The sequence below is a fragment of the Bos taurus genome, chromosome 13 (assembly GCF_002263795.3).
Source record: "Bos taurus isolate L1 Dominette 01449 registration number 42190680 breed Hereford chromosome 13, ARS-UCD2.0, whole genome shotgun sequence".
NCBI classification, from domain to species: domain Eukaryota; kingdom Metazoa; phylum Chordata; class Mammalia; order Artiodactyla; family Bovidae; genus Bos; species Bos taurus.
The window spans coordinates 40,577,403-40,598,656 of record NC_037340.1 but is presented as its reverse complement, the minus strand read 5'-3'; the positions used below and the strand labels follow the sequence as shown (position 1 = coordinate 40,598,656).

General features: G+C 44.4%; 1 protein-coding gene across 5 annotated transcripts in view; it reads right to left on the bottom strand.

The window, feature by feature from the left end:
- Positions 1–15,206: 15,206 nt before the first annotated feature.
- The window catches only part of KIZ (kizuna centrosomal protein), a 93,212-nt gene continuing 87,164 nt past the window's right edge, over positions 15,207–21,254 (bottom strand). For 3 of the 5 annotated variants that reach the window (XM_059892557.1, XM_059892558.1, XM_059892559.1), the window contains 3 exons: positions 20,274–20,357; positions 15,753–15,796; positions 15,207–15,355 (listed from right to left, as the gene is read on the bottom strand). In XM_059892557.1, coding sequence (XP_059748540.1) covers positions 15,288–15,355; positions 15,753–15,796; positions 20,274–20,357 — 196 coding nt within the window. In that variant the 3' untranslated portion in view covers positions 15,207–15,287. 5 annotated transcript variants of the gene reach the window in all.

The window sequence follows — 21,254 nt, the reverse complement described above, 5'->3', positions numbered from 1 at the left end:
GTGCTACTCTAGACTCACGTGGGCCAATGTCATCTCCCCTGTTCCGACAAGAGAGGCTTGGCGTGACTTGGAATCTAGGTTCTGCAGGAAGTGATAAAGCAAGGTGCTGTGATGACTGCTTTTCTGACCGGGGCAGCACTGGCCACATAAACATCCACACGCTCCTCATTTGATGATGAGCTCAGGCCAAGATGGGCCTCCAAGGGGAAAGCTTTGAGTCTCCTTTTGCTCGCTCCGAGCAGGGTTTGAGAGTCCTACTGGGTTGAGAGTCTCTTCAAATATCTCAAGTTTGCCCAGGGGGAATGATGTCAACCTTCCGTTTTTAATCAGCAGTTCTTCCCCTGAGGCCACAGAGAAGATGGGATGCAATCTGTCCCTACCCAGTTCTCGCAGAGCTGCTTCTGTAGGAAGAAACAGGGAAGACATTCGATTTCCCAGGTCATTGTATTGCCCGTGGGGTCCCTGCAATATTCTGTTTCTGGAGATTTCCTGGGGGAGAGGGTTGGAGGTGGGAGCTGGCTAAACCAGGGTCCTGGTCCTTTCCGTCTACGCAGAGGACTCTTGGAAAGGCACTACACCTTAAGGATTCAGGTCACAAATAAACCTTCGAAAGTCCTTGTAAACATTTGTTAAATATTCATTTATTAGAATAAAACAGACTCTCCCATGTGACATGAGGGCAACATTATGTGTGGAGCCCTGTATCAAGGTCACAGGACAAAAATCTCTGGAACTGACCAAGCCCCATGGCAACTGTTGCCATGAGCCTCTGGATCTAAACCTGCCAGTTGCCTGATCCCATGTTAGGTAAAATACCCACCCTGCTACCACTCTATAGCATTCTAACCAATCACCTAATGCCACCATTCCAGTAGGAATTTTCTCTGTCTTGAGGCTATAAAAACTGGCTACTCGCCCGCATCAGAGATGGCAATGGTAACCCACTCCAGTACTCTTGCCTGGAAACTCCCATGGATGGAGGAGCCTGGTAGGCTGCAGTCCATGGGGTCGCTAAGAGTCGGGCCCAACTAAGCGACTTCACTTTCACTTTTCACTTTCATGCATTGGAGAAGGAAATGGCAACCTACTCCAGTGTTCTTGCCTGGAGAATCCCAGGGACGGGGGAGCCTGGTGGGCTGCTGTCTATGGGGTTGCACAGAGTCGGAAACGATTAGAGAGACTTAGCAGCAGCAGCAACAGCAGTAGCCCACGTAAGAGGTCAGCTCTCCCTTGAACCAGTCTGCTGTTCTAACAGTGTCTTCCACTCTAATAAACTTTATTTTTCTCTTATTTTGCCTCATGTCTGGAAATTCTTCTCCAACCTGCAGATGGGCCATGACAATAAGTGCCCCAGGAACCTTCAGAATCCTTCCGCACAATACCAAGAAATTTGTGTGGGACCTCCCAGATGGGCCAGTGGTTAAGAATCTGCCTTGTGATGCAGGGGATGTGGGTTCAATCCTTGGTGGGGAAACTAAGATCCCACATGCCGTAGCTAAGTCCAGGAGCCACAACTACTGAGCTTTCGAGTTCTGAAGCTCGTGAGCCATAAATAGAGGGTCTGTGAGCAGCAACCAAAGATCCCACATGACAAAACTAAGACCTGATGCAGCCAAATAAATAAATAAGTAAAAGTAAAACAAAGAAAAATGAAGAAGAAACTTGTGAAGTTATTCAACTTCGGGCAAGATAATGTGCAAACTGAGAATTATTATTACTGTGCATATACCTGTTTCTTCACGTGAAAACTCAAAATGTTCGTTTGGGTTTTCCTGTAAGTTCTTATGGAAAAAAAAAAACACCTGAATGATCTTTTGGGCCAATCCAATATATTAATAATCGTTCCTCTCCCACATTCTCCCAAGAGGACTTGCTGAGGTTTAAGGTCACCGTGGGGTTAAAATGGGAGACTCAGGAGCCTAACATGAGCTCTCTTCACATAAGAAAATTCTAATTGCTCACAGGTAAAAATGGTTACCTGTTCAGGTAACACCTCCCCTGGCACACTCATGCCCAGAACTACTAAGCCCCCAGTAGTCCACTTGTCAAACTCCTATTAGTCCTCTGAGACTCACTCCAAAAGTAACCTCCTGATTGAATCCATGCACAGAGGTCTATCCTGTCCTTAACATGTTTCCACAGAAAAGTGAAAGTGAAAGCTGCTCAGTCATGTCCGACTCTTTTCAACCCCATGGACTATACAGTCCAAGGAATTCTTCTGGCCAAAATACTGGAGTGGGTAGCTGTTCCCTTCTCCAGGGGATCTTCCCAACCCAGGGATCGAACCCAGATCTCCCGCATTGCAGGCTGATTTTTTACCAGCGAAGCCACCAGGAAACAGCAAGTAATAACACTATTGCATGCATGCATGTTCAGTTGCTTCAGTCACGTCTGACTCTTTGCAACCCTGTGGACTGTAGCCTGCCAGGCCCCTCTGCCCATGGGATTCTTTAGGCAAGAATACTGGAGTGGGTTGCCATGCCCTCCTCCAGGGGATTTTCCTGACCCAGGGATCAAACCCGTGTCTCTTATGCTTCCTGCATTGGCAGGTGGGTTCTTTACCACTAGTGCCACCTGGAAAGCCCAATAATACCATTAGCTAGTATTTATTGCATGCCTTTATTAAGTGAGTGACTGAATAAATCATTACTTCTTATATTATTGCCAAGGTGTCTATGAGAAATGTTTGAGCTTGGAGATTGGATGCTGGCATCTCTGAAAAGGAGAAAGAACTGGTCCTTGGCAAGAATTGGGACCAGGATGGAAGACTGACAGCATTCCCGTGACTCTGGAGAGAGTGAGGTGGTCTGCTTTCAGCTGATTTCATACCGTTGCCATAAGTATGCTCACAAGTGCTAGGAAGCCTGGCAACAGGACCCTGCAAATGCCACTTGGTAAACTTGTTGTTGTTGTTCAGTCATTAAGTTGTGTCCAGTTCTTTGTGACTTCATGGACTGCAGCACGCCAGGCTTCTCTGTCCTGCACTAACTCTTGGAGTTTGCTCAAATTCTTGTCTACTGAGTTGGTGATGCTATCTAACCATCCCGTATCCTGCTGCCCACTTCTCCTTTTGCCCTCAATCTTCCCCAGCATCAGAGTCTTTTCCAGTGAGTCAAGTCTTTGCATGAGGTGGCTGAAGTACTAGAGCATCAGCTTTTAGCATCAGTCTTTCCAGTGAATATTCAGGGTTGATATCCTTTGGAATTGACTGGTTTGATCTCCTTGAAGTCCAAGGGACTCTCAGTAAACCTCCATGGTTATTAACCAGCAGGATGCTGCAGAGTGCCTTCCTAGCTCTTGTCTCTAGCACGTTCCCTCGATCGGGAAGCATCCGGCTTTAAATTTGGGAAGACAGGAGATGGCAGACGTCCTGTCCATCAGCATCAGCTGTCGCTGTCCTTTGAGCTGCCAACGTGACAGCTGGGGAAGAGAGGGTTCAAGTTGACTGGCAGAATGTTTTACAACAAATGAGTTTGCACGTAATAATAGTATAATAAATAAGTCTCTAGAGGCACCCGGTTATTGCTTGCATTCCAAAAGTGAGATATGGCCTTACCAGAAGCTCACAGAGCCATCTGTCACCAAATATTAGTCTTGGTGTCAAAGGCTGGACCGGCCTGAGGAAATGGAAAACATCAGTGGAGGCAGGCAAATGGCGGCACCGTGTCTTTCAAAAAAGATTTAAAGGGAGCTACCTCCAGGAGCCAGAGATTTCCAGATGATTTTGAAATAAATATATAAAACCCACTACCCAAAGCGGTTAGACTTGGGGTCTTGGGTGATGAATACTAATGAGCTTTCTCGTTGGATGAGTTTAGTTTCTGTCACTCCGCATCTGTTCTTGAGTAATCTCATCCTTATCTGCTTGGATTTGGGGCTGGAATTACTGAGATCTCCTTTAATGTGTTTTTGCCAGTTTGATGCATCAAAATCTGATTGTCCCCAAAGCACTCTGCTGATGACACAACCGCTGGTGACAGGAGCACTGAAAGTGGGTGAAAGCTTAAGAACTGGATAAAAGCTGTTAGGATTTGTAGTTGTTTGCTTTCCTCATTTTTTTTTTTTTTTTTGGTTGAGGAAAGGAAGGAGGGAACTCACGAGCTGACCAGACAGAGAACTGGGCATAAACAACCCCACCCGTCAACAGCACAACCCTCAGACCACGTGGCAACTGGGAAAGCCTGGGGTAGGGGAGCCCAAGAGGCACCTGGGTGGTTGGGAAAGGAAACGCATTAGAGGAGCAATTCACTGAGATGAGAAGTTCCAGGACATGGGCCTTTCAGAAGATCTTCATAAGGTCTTCAGCCTGGACTGGCCCTGACAGAGTCTCATCCTGGAGGATATGTGATGTCCCATTGCCATCGGGACCCTGCAGAGGACTCTACTGGGAGTTACAGGCATGGGTCCCTAGGGACAGAGTTCAAGCAAGGTCAACTTTTGTGGTTCCAAGTCACAGAATTTGCCTCTGCTCAGGTTTCTCTGTTTCGAACAATCCTGCCCCAGGCTTCCTGGACCAGGGCTGGTGGGCACTGACAGCACAGATGGCAGAGTGGTCCCCACCTCCAACCAGGCCCCTGAGGGCACCTCGCTAAACAACCCCCTCCAGACTCCTTGGACTAGAGTTCTGCTGTGATTTCAGGAGCCCCTACTGATCAGACGGACCTGTGTGAGACTTGGAGACTGGTTTGTTCTGGTGGCAGGAATGGGAGTTATTGCATTTGTTGTTCAGTTGCTCAGTTGTGTCTGATTCTTTGGGACCCCATGAACTGTAGCATACCAGGCTTCCCTGTCCTTCACTATCTCCTGGAGCTTGCTCAAACTCATGTCCATTGAGTTGGTGATGCCATCCAACCATCTTATCCTCTGTCATTCCCTTCTCCTCGTGTCCTCAATCTTTCCCAGAATCAGGGTCTTTTCCAATGAGTCGGCTCTTTGCATCAGGTGGCCAAAGTATTGGAGCTTCAGCCTCAGCATCAGTCCCTCCAATGAATATTCAGGATTGATTTCTTTTAGGAATGACTGGTTGGATCTCCTTGCAGTCCAAGGGACCCTCAAGAGTCTTCTCCAACACTACCATGCAAAAGCATCAGTTCTTTGGAGCTCAGCCTTCTCAGTTATTGCATAAAGGGGCCAGAATCCCAGCTGCACATGATAAAAAGAGTTCTGGAGACAGATGGTGGCGATGGTTGCATAAGGTGAATGTGCTTAAAGCCACTGAGCCATATACTTGAAAACAGGTAAGGTGGTAAATTTCACATTACGTGAATTTTACCATGATTTTAAAAATTTCATTTTTATTTTTGACCTTGTGGCTTGTGGGATCTTAGGTCCCTGACCATGGATAGAATCTGGGATCCTGACAGTGAAAACTTGGAGTCTCAATCACTCCAGGGACCACTAGGGAACTTTTAAAAAAAAACAGTTTTTTTAACTAAAAAAAAATCCACCATGGGAGAGGAGTTTCAGGGGGAATGGATACATATATATGTACTGAGTCCCTTTGCTGTTCACCTGAAACTATCGCAACATTGTTAATCAGTTCTATCCCAATGCAAAATAAAAAGTTTTAAAAAATTCCATTCTTACGCACACATAAAAAGGAAACTATGAACTAATTCAGAAAGTTAACACTGTTTTAAAAGTCCTACACATATAGAACCCATCCTTGTAAATCACATAGATCACGCTTAGATTCAGAGTCGCTGATACTGAGGTTTGTCAGCATTGCTGCACTCTGCACCCTGAGGAGCAAGCCTGGGCAGCATTTAAGGCCGCTCCATCATCCCCAGGACACTCACGCAGGGGCCTGCTGCCCATTCTGCAAGTGCCGACGTCAGCAACACCCGCGCCCTGACTCCTGACTGGCCAGCACGGCACAGCCTGGTCTCAGTTCAATTCAGTTCAGTTCAGTCTCTCAGTCGTGTCCAACTCTTTGCAACCCCGTGAATCGCAGCACGCCAGGCCTCCCTGTCTATCACCAACTCCCGGAGTTCACTCAGACTCACATCCATCGAGTGAGTGATGCCATCCAGCCATCTCATCCTCTGTTGTCCCCTTCTCCTCCTGCCCCCAATCCCTCCCAGCATCAGAGTCTTTTCCAATGAGTCAACTCTTCGCACAAGGTGGCCCAAGTCTCAGAGCTGTTTAAACGAGGTGAAAAGTATGTGTCGGAAGCGATGAAATCTTTTTCTTGACTTTTATTAGCTGGACTGGGTGAGCCTAAAATGAGGCTGCCAAAATGCTTCCTCCAAAAGGAAATCTTGTCCCCTGTTTAAAACCCTTCTATGGCTTCTGAACGTTGACTGAAAGAATAAAGTCCAAACCCCTCTGCATGAGATACAAATCTCTTCACGACCGTTTCTTTAAAAAACGATGAATTATTTTTAGCATGCAAACATGTAGAGAATAGCATAGCATAGATGTCACGGGGCCACACTCAGATTGGATGAGTATTTGACAAAAGTTGGCACTTAGCCACATTTGCCTAGCACACTTGGTTTTTAAACTGAAAGAAGCTGTTCTGAGTGCATCATCTCTGTACGTACGGCTCGCCCTGCTGTCCTCTTTCCAGGGCCGGTCACTCTGCAGGATCTGATTATGTCTCTTCTGCCCACGTTTTACATTTTCACTTCATCTGAATGCCCCCTCCTTCCCTGCAAATGATACAGTGAATTGTTCTGTGTCTTTCACTTTAACGTGGGTTTTACTCACAGTTTAAATCTTTCAGCAACATGTGCTTCTCATTGTTTTCCTGGCAGTGGGCACTAATGTGCCCCAATTTTTGCCATTTCAAACAACAGAACAATTAACATTTTGATCGTGTCTCTTTGTGTTTACAACAGAGTTTCTGCACAGAGACTTTCTTACTAGAAATATAATTAAGCCACAGACGAGAGCTATGTATGTAACTGAAAATGTTCTAGTAGCCACATTAAAAAAAAGATACAAACAAATTGATAACATTAATCTTACTAACGTATTTTTGTTTAATATACCATTTCAACATATAACCAATATGTTAGTGAAACACCCTATAGTATTTCTTTCATACAAAGTCTTCAAATCCGATATGAATTTCTTGGTTTAGATGAGCCACATTTCAAGCTCTCAGGGGTCACAAGAAGCTGGTGATGAGTGTACGGACAATGTGACTGTCAAGTATATATTTAGAGATGGAACTGAAATGGAATAGGATCCCATGGTTCTCTACCCGCCCCTCCCCCCCCCCACCGCCCATGCCCTCTGCTGCTTTTTGTCTATGGAAATATTTAGCCAAAGAATAAGTTTAATCAGAGAAGTGAGAACATGCAGAAACAAAGGAAAGATAATATTAGTTTAGTCATTAAGCATAAATAAGGACCTTCAGTTCCTTCTCAAGGGCTATAGATAATATTCTGGGCCATATTCTGTGAGCTGTCTGGTAGATACTGAAACCCCCACCAGATGGAGAAGTTCACTACATGATGAGCAGACTATCGCCATGACATTTGTTGTTATTACTCAGTTGGTAAGTTGTGTCCAGCTCTTTGTGACTCCATGGACTGTAGCCCACCAGAATCCTCTGTCCATGGGATTTTTCAGGCAAGGAAACTGAAGTGGGTTGCCATTTCCTGCTCTAGGGGATCTTTCCAGACCAGGGATTGAACCCAGGTCTCCATTTTTTACCACTGAGCCACCTGGGAAGCCCCAGCCATGACACGAGCTGCCACAATTCCAAGAATTGGCCTCAAGAAATGGAAACAAACTGACCCTGGAAATGAAGATTAATTGTACTTAAAATAATCAAGATGATGCTGGTCAGATCACCAATGACCAATTTCAAGAGCTGACTGTGCTGTTTCTACATGCAGCCCCTCCGTCCATCTATAAAAGCTCTTGTACACTGATAGTCAGGGGAGGGAGTCAGCCTTTGGACTGATGTCTGCCCTCCCTCCAAGCGGCCAGCATCTGAACACCTGAAATAAAGCAAACTTTCCTTTCCACCAACCTTGCCTCTTTCATTGCTTTTTGAGAAGTGAGCAGCCAGACCCCACTTCCGGTTACAGAACCATAGCATCACAGGTTATGACACCATCTGCAATGGTGCTTGATATAAATGTGCTCTTCAAAGTGCGTGCAAGTTCTTTCCTGGTGCCCTTCCTGACGCTCAGAGGGATCTGCCTGCCATCCTTGCCTTGTCCTCTGGGTATAGAAAGCTGCCTTGTTGTACTCTCCTTTTGCTGTTTGCTTTTCTGGTAAGTTTGAGTACCTTTTCATGTTTACTGCCCATGTAGGTTACTCTTCCTATGACTCGCTCATTCTAATCCTTTGTTCATCTTTCTGTGTCACATTTTTCTTGTTGATGTGTAGTTCTTTATGTGTTTTAGCTGCAGAGCTCTGACGGACTCACATCCTGCAAATGTCACTTTCTAGTCCATGGTTTGCCTTTGCATCTTGTTGGTGTCGTTCTCATACAGAACATTCTAGTTTCAATGTAATATTTATTAATATTTTTCTTTATGAGTTTGTGCATTTTCTATGTGTGTTAAGAAATTCTTCCTTGCTTGGAAGTCATAAAGACACTTGCCTATTATTTTTTTATTTAAGAGTTTTAAAGTCTTCGTTTTCACTTTAGTTCTTTATTCTAGTTGGAATTTCCTCTGTGTTAAGTGTGATGTATAAATTTTACCCCCTTACACCCATTAGGATGGCTGCTATAAAACATACCAGAAAATAACAAGTGTTGGTGAAATTCAAACCCTTATGCACAGTTGGTGGGAATGTATTTAAAATGGTGCAGCCACTGTGGAAAATAGGATGGCAGATCCTCAAGAAATTAAAAACAGAATTACATGATCTAGCAATTCTGCTTCAGGGGACATACCCAAAAGAATGGAAAGCAGGGAAAGAGGTCATTTTTATGTTCATAAAAATAAGTGAATAAGAACCTTATTCACAATAAGTAAAACATGGATGCAACCCAGGTGTCCACTGATGGATGAACAGAGAAACAAAATACGGCACACACCTACAATGGAATATTGTTGTTGTTTAGTCACTCAGTCATGTCCAACACTTTTGGGACTCCATAGATCATAGTCTGACAGGCTTCTCTGTCCATAGGATGTCCCAAGCCAGTATACTGGAGTGGGTTGCTACTTCCTTCTCCAGAAGATCTTCCTGACCCAGGGATCCAACCCATGTCGCCTTCATTGGCAGGCAGATTCTTTCCCACTGTACCACCTGGGAAATTGTATGATGGTATATTATTCAGTCTTAAGAAAGGAAATTCTGATGTGTGCTCAACATGAAGGAAGCTTAAGGACATTATACTGAATGAAATAAACCAGTCACAAGAAGGCACCCTTATGTGAGGTTCTTAGACTAGTCAAAATCATAGAGGCAGAAAGTAGAAGGATGGGTGTCAGGGCTGGGGGGAGTGGAGGGCAGAGAGTTATTGTGCGATGGGAACAGGTTTCAGCTTTACAAGATGAGATGAGTTGTGGAAATAGTTTATTTAAAAATGAAAAATATTTTTATCTTTAAATAAAAAGACAATTGGCACACTATTATGAATGTATGTGATACTAATGAACTGTACATTTAAAACATGGTTAAGACGGCAAATCTTATGTACATTTAGCCAGCTAAAAAAATAGAAAAAATGTACTAAGGAAAATGGTGTCAAATGTACCCTGAATGCGTAAGTGAATAAATGAGAGAATGAATGAATGAATGGTAGGGGAGAAATAAGGCAGTGAGGGAAGGATAGAAGATGCCAGGTATTAAGAGATGGCAGTGGAAGGACAGCCAGAAGCTTCGACCTCAGTCTTTGCTGAACAGGAGCAAGGCCACATCCTGAGCTGGGGGAGGGTGAGGCTCGAGGAGCGGGTGTGGGGCTGCTCCCTTCAGAAACTGACAAAGGGTCATTACAGATGCTGCTATCCGCTGAGAGATAATTGAAGCAAAATAAATACTTTATGATTGAAGCATAACACACTTAATTTTGTGTTTTGCCATGTGGATTACCAACTGGTCCAGCATCATTCACTGAAAAGTCTGTTACCACCTCATTGGTTTCTGAAACATCTGTCTGTACCCAGATCTCATGCCTGGGTTTTTTTCTGGGGCCTCTATGGCAACCCACTCCAGTATTCCTACCTGGAAAATTCCATGGACAGAGGAGCCTGGCGGGCTACAGTCCATGGGGTCGCAAAAAGAGTGGCCACGACTGAGCAACTGAGCAACATTCTGCTCCAAGTTTCCAGCCCTGAGCCTGGAACACAGACCTAATGATGATCTTGATAATAAATCTTGATGTTTGCTATGGTAAGATCTTCTCTTTATTATGCAGAACTGTTGGCCATTTTGAACCTTTAAATTCCTTCCAAGCTTAATGACCAGCTTGTCAACTTCTTGGAAATGACCTGTTGGGATTTTGATTGAAATGGCATTGACTTCTGGGATTAATCTGGACAGAACTTGTACTTTTGAAAATAGAATCTTCTCATCCATAAATGTGTAGTTCTCTACTGTCAATAGATGTTTAAATTTCGTCTTTCACTGATGGCTTAAAAACTTGAAGATTTTTCACATGTAATTTTTGATTACTGTAAATGGCATCTTTAAAAAATATTTTCAAACTGGCTTTCTGGGTGTATCACTATACTGTTGATTTTTTTTTAACCTTAAAAAAAATGTATTATTTATTTGGCTGTGTTGAGTCTCAGTCGCTAAACAGCGTTTTCGTTGAGTCATGCAGAATCTTTCATTGTGGCACATGGGTTCAGTTGCTCTGCAGCTTGTGGGATTGTAGTTCCCTGACCAGTAATCGAACCCATGTCCCTTGTATTGCAAGGCAGATTCTTTACCAGTGGATCACCAGGAAAGTCCCTATACTGTTAATTGTTGAAATTGCTTTTATCTCAAAACTCTCACTGGTTTTAATGCTCTTCTCCAGCGTCTGGATCTTCTTTGGAGACAACCTTGGCATCAATCACCCACACTTTGTAGCCTCCCCCCTTGCTCCCACAGTCTGTAGCCCCTCTTCCTCTCGGGCGCCCCTCCAGCCTTCATCCTTGCCACACACGTCCTGCACTGGTTTCACGTGAGGACCGTTTCATTTGCACCAGTTCTCTTATGCCTCTGGGCCTTGCTGGGGTCATTTCTCTGCCTGGAGTGTTCTTGCTCCTCCAGGCCCCGCCTGTCCTGTGCTAATGTCACCTCCCACGTGAAAGTTCCCCAACTCAGCCGCAGGAGGAATAGTGTTTTCGCTGCTCAGAGCTTCAGGGACAAAGGATCTACCAAAGGGGCTGTACACAATGTGCTGAGCTTCAGGCTTTTTCACCCTTGTTGGAGTGAGGGCGCCCGAGGTCAGTGACTGTATCAGATCCAGCCCTGTGCTCCCAAAGACTAGTCCCCCAGAGTCTGACACACAGGAAGTGTCAGGATACGCAGCTTGATCAAGCTGTATCCGAACTTCACTTGGTAGAGCTGGGAGGGTGGTCACCCCAGATCTAGAGTTGAATTCTCAACACTGTGGGTTCCCAGGATTGATTTCATCATATTAACCAAGCTCACAAAGTTTGTTTCTTTGACTAGGGTGAAATAAGAGATTGTGAAATATGTATTGATCTCTGCCCCTGGTTTCTGACACAGAGCTCCTAAAACCCCTGGAATTCCTTGGGCAAAGAAGTGGTTTTTTTTTTTTTCCTAATGAGGTGGCTCTGGGGTGGGGGTGGGGGTTCCTGGAGTGCTGCAGGAGAGGGAGCTGGACACTGAAAACACAAAGCCATGATTAGAAGCTTGAAACTATCAGCTCCAGGCTCCCCCTCTTTGCAGAGTGAAGAGGGGCTAGAGGTGTGTTGTTTTTTTAATTGAAGTATAACTGATTTACAATGTTGTGTTTATTTCTCCTGTACAACAAAATTATTCAGTTATACATACATACATTCTTTTTTGTATCCTTTTCCATTATGGTTTATCACAGGATATTGACTATAGCTCCCTGTGCTCTACAGCAGACCTTGTTGCTTATCCATTCTCTGTGTAATAGTTTGCATCTGCTAATCCCAGCCTCCCACTCCATGCCTCTCCCAATCCCCTCCCCCTTGGCAACCACAAGTCTCTTCTCTATGTCTGTGAGTCTGTTTCATAGGCAGGTTCATTTGTATCATATTTTAGATTCCACATGAAAGTGATATGGTGTTTGTCTTTCTCTTACTTCACTTAGTATGATAATCTCTAGGTCCATCCATGTTGATGCAAATGACTCTACTTCGTTCTTTTTTATGGCTGAGTGGTATTCTATTGTATATATGTACCACATCTTCTTTACCCGTTCATCTGTCAATGGACAATCAGGTTGTTGGAAGTGGAGTTAATAATCAATCATGCCTACATGATGAGGCTGCCGTAAAATCACCGAAGATTCACAGCGCTTCTGGGTTGCTCAGCACGTGGCGGTGCCGGGAGGGGACTGCACCCAGTGGGGACGTGGGAGCTCCGTGCCCTTTCCCCAGATCCCACCCTGCACATCTTTGCACCTGGATGGTCTCCGCTGTACTTGATCATATTTCATGATAAACTGCTAAATGTAAGAAAGGGTTACACTGGGTCTTGTGAGCCATTCTGACAGATTATCAGACTCAAGTTGTGGGGACCTCAATTTACAGAGCAATCAGATGGAGATTTTGGGAATCTGGGGCCCTACAACCTCTGATTGGCATCTGAGGTAGGGGTTAGCCTTGTGGGACTGAGCCAGGAAACTGGGGTCTGCACTAACTCCAGATACTACCAGAATGGAACAGAGTTGTAGGACCTGCAGCCAGTGTCAGAGCTCGGGCTGATGTAGGGGGGAAGAACGCCGACGCCTGGGGCCAGTCTTCTGAGTGCGGCAGTTGTTAGAGAGCAAAAGAAAACACAGGTTGTTAACTTAGGCTGTGATTCTGCTCTTACCTGGGAAACAAGACAAGCTGTGGGCCCAGTGCACGGCCTCCCTGGGAGCTTAACCCCGGCAGAGACCCCAAAATAGGTTAGCAAGTTGTTGGTGAGCAGAGCGCCCCCTCTTCGTATATTTTCAAAAGTCAGTTATCTTCTTTCCCCTAAAGAGTATTTGAAAAGGGAAATTCATACCACTTCTTTTTAAACCAGGGTCACTGGAGATAAATACAAAGTAACTGAAAATAAAATGCATTAATTTTCGATGGAAAATTCTGCCTGGTAATGGCATTGGGCCCCAGGCCTTCCCTACCACTACTGAATGTAAGATACACTCATGTTGAAGTCCAGCACCACCCGAGGCTTTGCTCGGGACCAGCATCAGTGCTCACATGTGTGGCCTCTAGTAGAAGCTATGCAGAGGCAGGACTCTGTATGTTCCATCAGCACGCCTGACAATATCTAGGAAGCATCCTGGCTGAAGGGCTTGTTTTATTTTTTTAGTGGGTGTAAGCAAGCTGTTTAAACTTGGTAAAATCTAGAATTAAAATTAAAAGTGTTTACAAGAGTTTTTAAAGGGTTTTATATGCATAGAAAAACTCTAGAAGCAATTACCCAAACGTCAATAATGTTGACCACTGGACTTGTGTGTATGTGGACTAAGTTTAGATTTTTAGAGAAGCTGCAAAGATCACAGAGTTCTTATGTACCTTTCACTCAGGTTCAGTTTCCTCTACTGGTACATTCCTCTAATCCCACATTTTAAAAAATATTCATTATTTATTTATTTGGCTGCCCTGGGTCTTAGTTGTGGCATGTGGGCTAGTTTTCCGACTATGGATGGAACCTGGACTCCGTTTGGGGGGCTTGGATTCCTAGCCACTGGACCACCCTGGAAGCCCCTAATTTCACATTTCTGTGGTGCGTTTGTCAGAACTAAGAAACCAACACCAGGCATCACTATCAGCTAAGCTGTGCTGTGAAGTTGCTCAGTCGTGTCCGACTCTGCGACACCATGGACTGTAGCCTGCCAGACTTCTCCTTCCATGGGATTTTCCAGGCAAAAATACTGGAGTGGGTTGCCATATCCTTCTCCAGGGGATCTTCCCAACCCAGAGATCAAACCTGGGTCTCCTGCATTGCAGGCAGACTCTTTACTGATTGAGCCACCAGGGATCCCTATTTTATCAACTAAACTCCAGACTTGATTTGGATTTCACCAAATTTTCCATTAATGTCCACTCTTTTTGTTCAAGGATCCAATCCAGGGTCCCACATTTCACTGAGATGTCATATCTCCTTTGTCTCCTCTGGCCTGTGACCGTTTCTATGTTCGTCTTTATGATCTTGACTGTGTTTTTCTGTTGTTAGTGCTTTTGTTATCTTGACTAATTCAAGTCACAAGGGTTTTTACCCATGTTTCCTCTTCAGAATTTGATAGTTCAGCTCTTACATTGGGTCTTTGACCCATTTTGGGTTACTGTTTGTACACAGTGTGAGGTAGAGATCCAACTTCATCTCTTCGCATTAGACTGTCCAGTTGTCTCAGCATCATTTGTTGAAAATACCAGTTCGTTCCCCACTGAATGGTCTTGGCAACATTACTGAAAATCAACTGATCATAAATTTGACAGTTTATGACTGGATCATCAATTCCGGATTATATGTGAATCAGTATTTCTCGCAGTACCACACGGTCTTAACTGTCTGCGTGTTAAGTTGCTCAGTCATGTCTGACTCTGGGACTGTAGCCTGCCCCCAAGGACTGTAGCCCACTAGGCTCCTCTGTCCATGGAATTCTCCAGGCAAGAATACTGGAGTGGGTTGCCATTCCCTTCTCCAGGGGATTTCCCTGACCAAGGGATCCATCCCAGATCTCCTGCATTGCAGGCAGATGCTTTACCATCTGAGCTACTACACCATCTTTACTTACCCTATCTTCACTTACTGCAGCATTTAAGTAAGTTTCAAAACTGCAAAGTGCGAGTCCTCCAACTTTTTCAAGACTGACTTGGTTATTTTGGGTCCCCTGAATTTTGTTATGAATTTTAGAATTAGCCTGTCAACTTCTACAAAGAAACCAACTGGGTTTTGATGGGCACTGTATTCATCACTGTGCTTTTTGATAACGCTTCAAAACAAATATGCCACTTTATATTTACATCATGAAATTCCACTGGAATAACAATATGGTCCCTAAGATTGTTAGGGACCAACTTCTCATGTTAAACAACTAGAAAACTTAAAAGGGCACAATGATTTTGGACATTACATCTGAACACAGGGACTTAGCTTGTTTGGAAACTTTATTTCTAACAGATATTGCAGCTTATAAGTCATAAAAATCACCAAAATCATTGGTGGATGTGTTATGGTGTCCTGGGACGTAGAGCAGCTTCGATTTCTGAGTTACTCTCATCAGACTCGCTCCAGAAGGCTGGAAGAGAAAACCAGAGAGCAGCTCAGCATCTCTACAGTCTGATTAGCTCGACTTCACCAACCCAGCCCACAAAGGGCTTCCTGGGGACCCCATGTGGTGCACGTGAGCAGACGTGCCTAGAGCACAGGCCAGGATCCCTGGCAAACTCACACCTGCAAGTTAAAACGGTGTGGTCCCTGGCCACGGGAGAAGCCTCCGGGTCCTTCCCAGGGAGAAGCCTCCTGTTCTCTGTAGAGGCCACGGGTCCTTCCAGGGAGACTTTCGGGCCGTGAGCACAGGCAGGCTCTCCACCCCCTCATATCTCCCTTAAAGGTGCAGATGACACCACACATCACAAACCACCCTTTTTGTTAAAACACAAAATGACAGTCTGGTCTCCAACTGTTTCTCTTACCTTTAGACTTTAAATTGGTAGTTAGCTTCCCTTCATTTTCATGCCTGTAAAATAAAGAAATAGAACCTAAATTTTGAAAAAAAGACTAATAGTTTTACATGGGTAAGTGAGGAAAGAGGCACTTGTTACTCACTGAGAGGCCAAGAAGTTTATATTTACTCCCCAAGTTTTAAAAGCAGAAAGCAAATGTCAGGGTCCCCTTGGCCCAGAGGCACCTACTGATTGATGCTCTCTGGTGGAAGGGTCCCAGGAGCCTTGGTCTCCCGCTCGCTGGGAAGGCAGGAGGCAGGCCCAGGGGCACACAAGCAGGCACAACTCATCACTGCCAGCCCAGCTGGAAGTAGATGACCCAGGAGCAGCGAGAAGTAAGCCAAGAGGTTACAAAACTTACCTCCATCAAGCCCGTGATACCAACACTCAACCGTTTAACAAGGAGTTCACAATAAACTCTGTGTGCTTAATTAAGGACACTGACTCTGGGTGGAGAAAACTCAAGTGTCCTGTCACCTGTGTTCAGGTTTCCGTGTGTCACATACATGAAAATGTGAAGGTCCAAGGATGCATCTGACGCTGGCTGACATGCTTACTGAAGCCGTTGGCCCGAGCAGGTGGCTCTGTAAGAGGTGGTGCCCACCTCCATCACCTTCTCCATCCCAATTGTCATGCATGTGAGAGTCATCTCTGGGAGCACCATCCAAGCTTTTAATTACACTTAAATTCTTTAAGGTTTGTAGTAAATGGTCAGTTCAGTTCAGTCGCTCAGTCGTGTCCAACTCTTTGCGACCCCCAAAATCACAGCATGCCAGGCCTCCCTGTCCATCACCAACTCCCGGAGTTCACTCAGACTCATGTTCACCGAGTCAGTGATCCCATCCAGCCATCTCATCCTCTGTCGTCCCCTTTTTCTCCTGCCCCCAATCCCTCCCAGCATCAGAGTCTTTTCCAATGAGTCAACTCTTTGCGTGAGGTGGCCAAAGTACTGGAGTTTCAGCTTTAGCATCATTCCTTCCAAAGAAATCCCAGGGCTGATCTCCTTCAGAATGGACTGGTTGGATCTCCTTGCAGTCCAAGGGACCCTCAAGAGTCTTTTCCAACACCACAGTTCAAAAGCATCGATTCTTCGGCACTCAGCCTTCTTCACAGTCCAACTCTCACATCCATACATGACCGCTGGAAAAACCATAGCCTTGACTAGACGAACCTTTGTTGGCAAAGTAATGTCTCTGCTTTTGAATATGCTATCTAGGTTGGGCATAACTTTTCTTCCAAGGAGTAAGCGTCTTTTAATTTCATGGCTGCAATCACCATCTGCAGTGATTTTGGAGCCCCAAAAAATAAAGTCTCACACTGTTTCCACTGTTTCCCCATCTATTTCCCATGAAGTGATGGGACCAGATGCCATGATCTTCGTTTTCTGAATGTTGTTTTAAGCCAACTTTTTCACTCTCCTCTTTCACCTTCATCAAGAGGCTTTTTAATTCCTCTTCACTTTCTGCCATAAGGGTGGTGTCATCTGCATATCTGAGGTTATTGATATTTCTCCCGGCAATCTTGATTCCAGCTTGTGCTTCTTCCAGCCCAGCATTTCACATGATGTACTCTGCATAGAAGTTAAATAAGCAGGGTGACAATATACAGCCCTGATGTACTCCTTTTCCTATTTGGAACCAGTCTGTTGTTCCATGTCTAGTTCTAACTGTTGCTTCCTGACCTGCATATAGGTTTCTCAAGAGGCAGATCAGATGGTCTGGTATTCCCATCTCTTTCAGAATTTTCCACAGTTTATTGTGATCCACACAATCAAAGGCTTTGGCATAGTCAATAAAGCAGAAATAGATGTTTTTCTGGAACTCTCTTGCTTTTTTGGTGCTCCAGCGGATGTTGGTAATTTGATCTCTGGTTCCTCTGCCTTTTCTAAAACCAGCTTGAACATCTGGAAGTTCACGGTCCACGTACGGCTGAAGCCTGGCTTGGAGAATTTTGAGCATTACTTTACTAGCGTGTGAGATGAATGCAATTGTGCAGTAGTTTGAACATTCTTTGGCATTGCCTTTCTTTGGGATTGGGAGGAAAACTGACCTTTTCCAGTCCTGTGGCCACTGCTGAGTTTTCCAAATTTGCTGGCATATTGAATGCAGCACTTTCACAGCATCATCTTTCAGGATTTGAAATAGCTCAACTGGAATTCTATCACCTCCACTAGCTTTGTTCATAGTGATGCTTTCTAAGGCCCACTTGACTTCACATTCCAGGATGTCTGGCTCTAGGTGAATGATCACACCATCATGATTATCTGCGTTGTGTAGATCTTTTTTGTACAGTTCTTCTGTGTATTCTTGCCACCTCTTCTTAATATCTTCTGCTTCTGTTAGGTCCATACCATTTCTGTCCTTTATCGAGCCCATCTTTGCATGAAATATTCCCTTGGTATCTCTGATTTTCTTGAAGAGATCCCTAGTCTTTCCCATTCTGTTGTTTTCCTCTATTTCTTTGCATTGATCGCTGAAGAAGGCTTTCTTATCTCTTCTTGCTATTCTTTGGAACTCTGCATTCAGATGTTTATATCTTTCCTTTTCTCGTTTGCTTTTTCCTTCTCTTCTTTTCACAGCTATTTGTAAGGCCTCCCCAGACAGCCATTTTGCTTTTTTGCATTTCTTTTCCATGGGGATGGTCTTGATCCTTGACTCCTGTACAATGTCACGAACCTCAGTCCATAGTTCATCAGGCACTCTGTCTAGTAAACGGTCAAGGGGATATTAAAAAAGAAATAGTTGCTTGTGTATGGCTTGACATTCCGATGTTTTTCTCATGTTTCTGTTGAAGTTTTCACTCGAGTTTATATTTGGAGATTATTCCATGAAGGCAGATTCTGGCCTTTAGCTGGGAAGAGGGCTGAGAAAGGGCGAGGACCATTGTGCAGCAGTGACTCCAGAAACCCTGGGGACTCACCTCTGTTCCTTTGGGCTAACCTAGGACTTGAAAATCTGCCTTCTGCCACAGCTGCCATAATTTACATTTTTTTTTTCCAGAAAAGAAGCTCCATGAAGGTATAATTTTCTAGGCTCAACATCTTTCAATGTTCCCTTTAAACTTGGTACCTGTTTCTTTGTTTTGAGATATAGCCGATGTATAGTATTATATGTTACATGTATACAACACAGTGATTCACAATTTTGAAAGGTTATATTCATTTATAGTTATTATAAAATGTTGGCTATATTCCCTGTGTTGTACAATAAAACCCGTACCTCTTAATCTCCTCCCCTAGCACACCCCACTGGTAACCACTAGTTTGTTCATTGTATCTTGAAAATTTTTTATTGGAGTATAGTTGATTTAGAATATTGTACCAGTTTCTGTTGTATAGCAAGGTGAATCAGTTATACACATACCTCTACTCTTTTTATTTATTTAAAAATATTTATTTTTTGGCTGTGCTGGGTCTTACTGGCAGCACGTGAGATCTCCAATCTTCGCTGTGGTATGCGAGTTCTTAGTTGCGGCACGTGGACTCTTAGTTGAGGTAGGTGGGATCTAGTTCCCTGGCCAGGTATTAACCCTGGGCCCCTGGCACTGGAAGCACAAAGTCTTACCTGCTGGACCACCAGGGAAGTTCCTAACCACCCTCTTTTAGATTCTTTTCCCACATAGGTCGTTAGCAGATTATCGAGTAGAGCTCCCTGTGCTACACAGGACGTCCTTGATAGCGTTCTCTGTGTCTATGAGCCCGTTTTTTTATTACAAGCACTGGTTTATTGTATTTTTTTTTAGATTCTACATTAAGGGATATCATACAACATTTGTCTTTCTTTCTTTGACTTACTTCTCTTAGTGTAAAATCCTTCAAGTCCACCCGTGTTGATGTAAATGACAAAATTTCATCCTTTTGTGGCTGAGCAGGGTTTCGCTGTACACATGGACCACATCTTCTTTATCCACTCATCTGCTGGTGGGCCCCCAGGTTGCTTCCGTATCTTGGCAACATCAGGGTGCATGTATCATTTCAAATAGTATTTTCATTTCTTTCAGATATATACCCAAGAGTGGAATTGCTGAGTTATATGATAGCTCTTTATATTATATATGATAGTTATCATATGGTTATATGATAGTGTTCTTGCCTGGAGAATCCCATAGACGGAGGAGCCTGGTAGGCTGCAGTCCATGGGGTCGCTGAGGGTCGGACATAACTGAGTGACTTCACTTTCACTTTTTACTTTCATGCATTGGAGAAGGAAATGGCAACCCACTCTAGTGTTCTTGCCTGGAGAATCCCAGGGACGGGGGAGCCTGGTGGGCTGCCATCTATGGGGTCACACAGAGTCGGACACGACTGAAGTGACTTAGCAGCAGCAGCATGATAGCTCTATTTTTAGTTTTTTTGAGAAACCTCCTTCCATACTGTTTTCTACAGTGGCTGCACCAATTTACATTCCCACCAATGTATGAAGTGTTACTTTTTTTCTACAGTCTCACAAATATTTGTTATTTGTGGTCTTTTATAAGGATGGCCATTCTGACCTCATTGTGGTTTTGATCTGCATTTCTCTAACAATTAGCAATTTGAAGCATCTTTCTGTGTTCTTGTTGGTCATCTCCATGTCCCTGAAAAAAAAAATGTCTATTTGGGTCTTCTGCCCATTTTTTAATAGGGGTTTTTTTTTAATTTAGTTGTATGAGCTCTTTATTTTCGATATTAACCCCTTATCAGTCATATCATTAGCAAATATTTCCACCTGGTCTGTATGTAGGCTGTCTTTTGGTTTGTCAATGGTTTCCTCTTCTGTGCAAAAGTTTTTAAGTCTAATTAGGTCCCATTAATTTTTTTTTTAGGTTCCATTTATTTTTGCTTTTATTTCCTTTAGAAGACAGATCCAAAAAAAATATTGTTGCGGGTTGTGTCTACTATTTATCCAGCTCCCACTTCACGAGGACACGGGGCTCACTCTGGGGCAGGGGTCAGCAGATATAACAATGCTATAAAGATGCAGAGAGAGACTAATTTGCCAGTTGATATTCAAATAATTAGAGCCACCTGGCTGGCAGGGGGCTGGCAGGAGCACTACAGGGAGGACTGAGAGAACAGGTGGATAATGGGGTAGGTGGTAGTGTGGCTGCAAGATCCCAGGGAAGCAAGGCACCCCCTGGACTCTACTGGGGCAGCTGGAAGGGATTTCCAGGCCAGGGCAAGACAAGGGCACAGAGGCAGGTAAGCACACGCCAGGTCCTTACCACGTGGCCCCTGCTCTGAGCTCCACATGCATGTCCAGAGCTCACTGGCTGGCTCAACTTGGCTGCCTCTGAAGCATCTCATGGCCAGCATGCCAGCCAGCATGTCCACCCACAACCAAACTCATGCTTCTTCACCAAACCTGGGCCCTTTTCCTGTCTTGGCCAACGGCACCCCAAGCCTTGATTCCCTCCCAACCCTTCGCAACTCCTCTGTTCTCCCACACCCAATCAGTCATTAGGTCCTACCAAGCTTACCTCCCTGCACTTCCC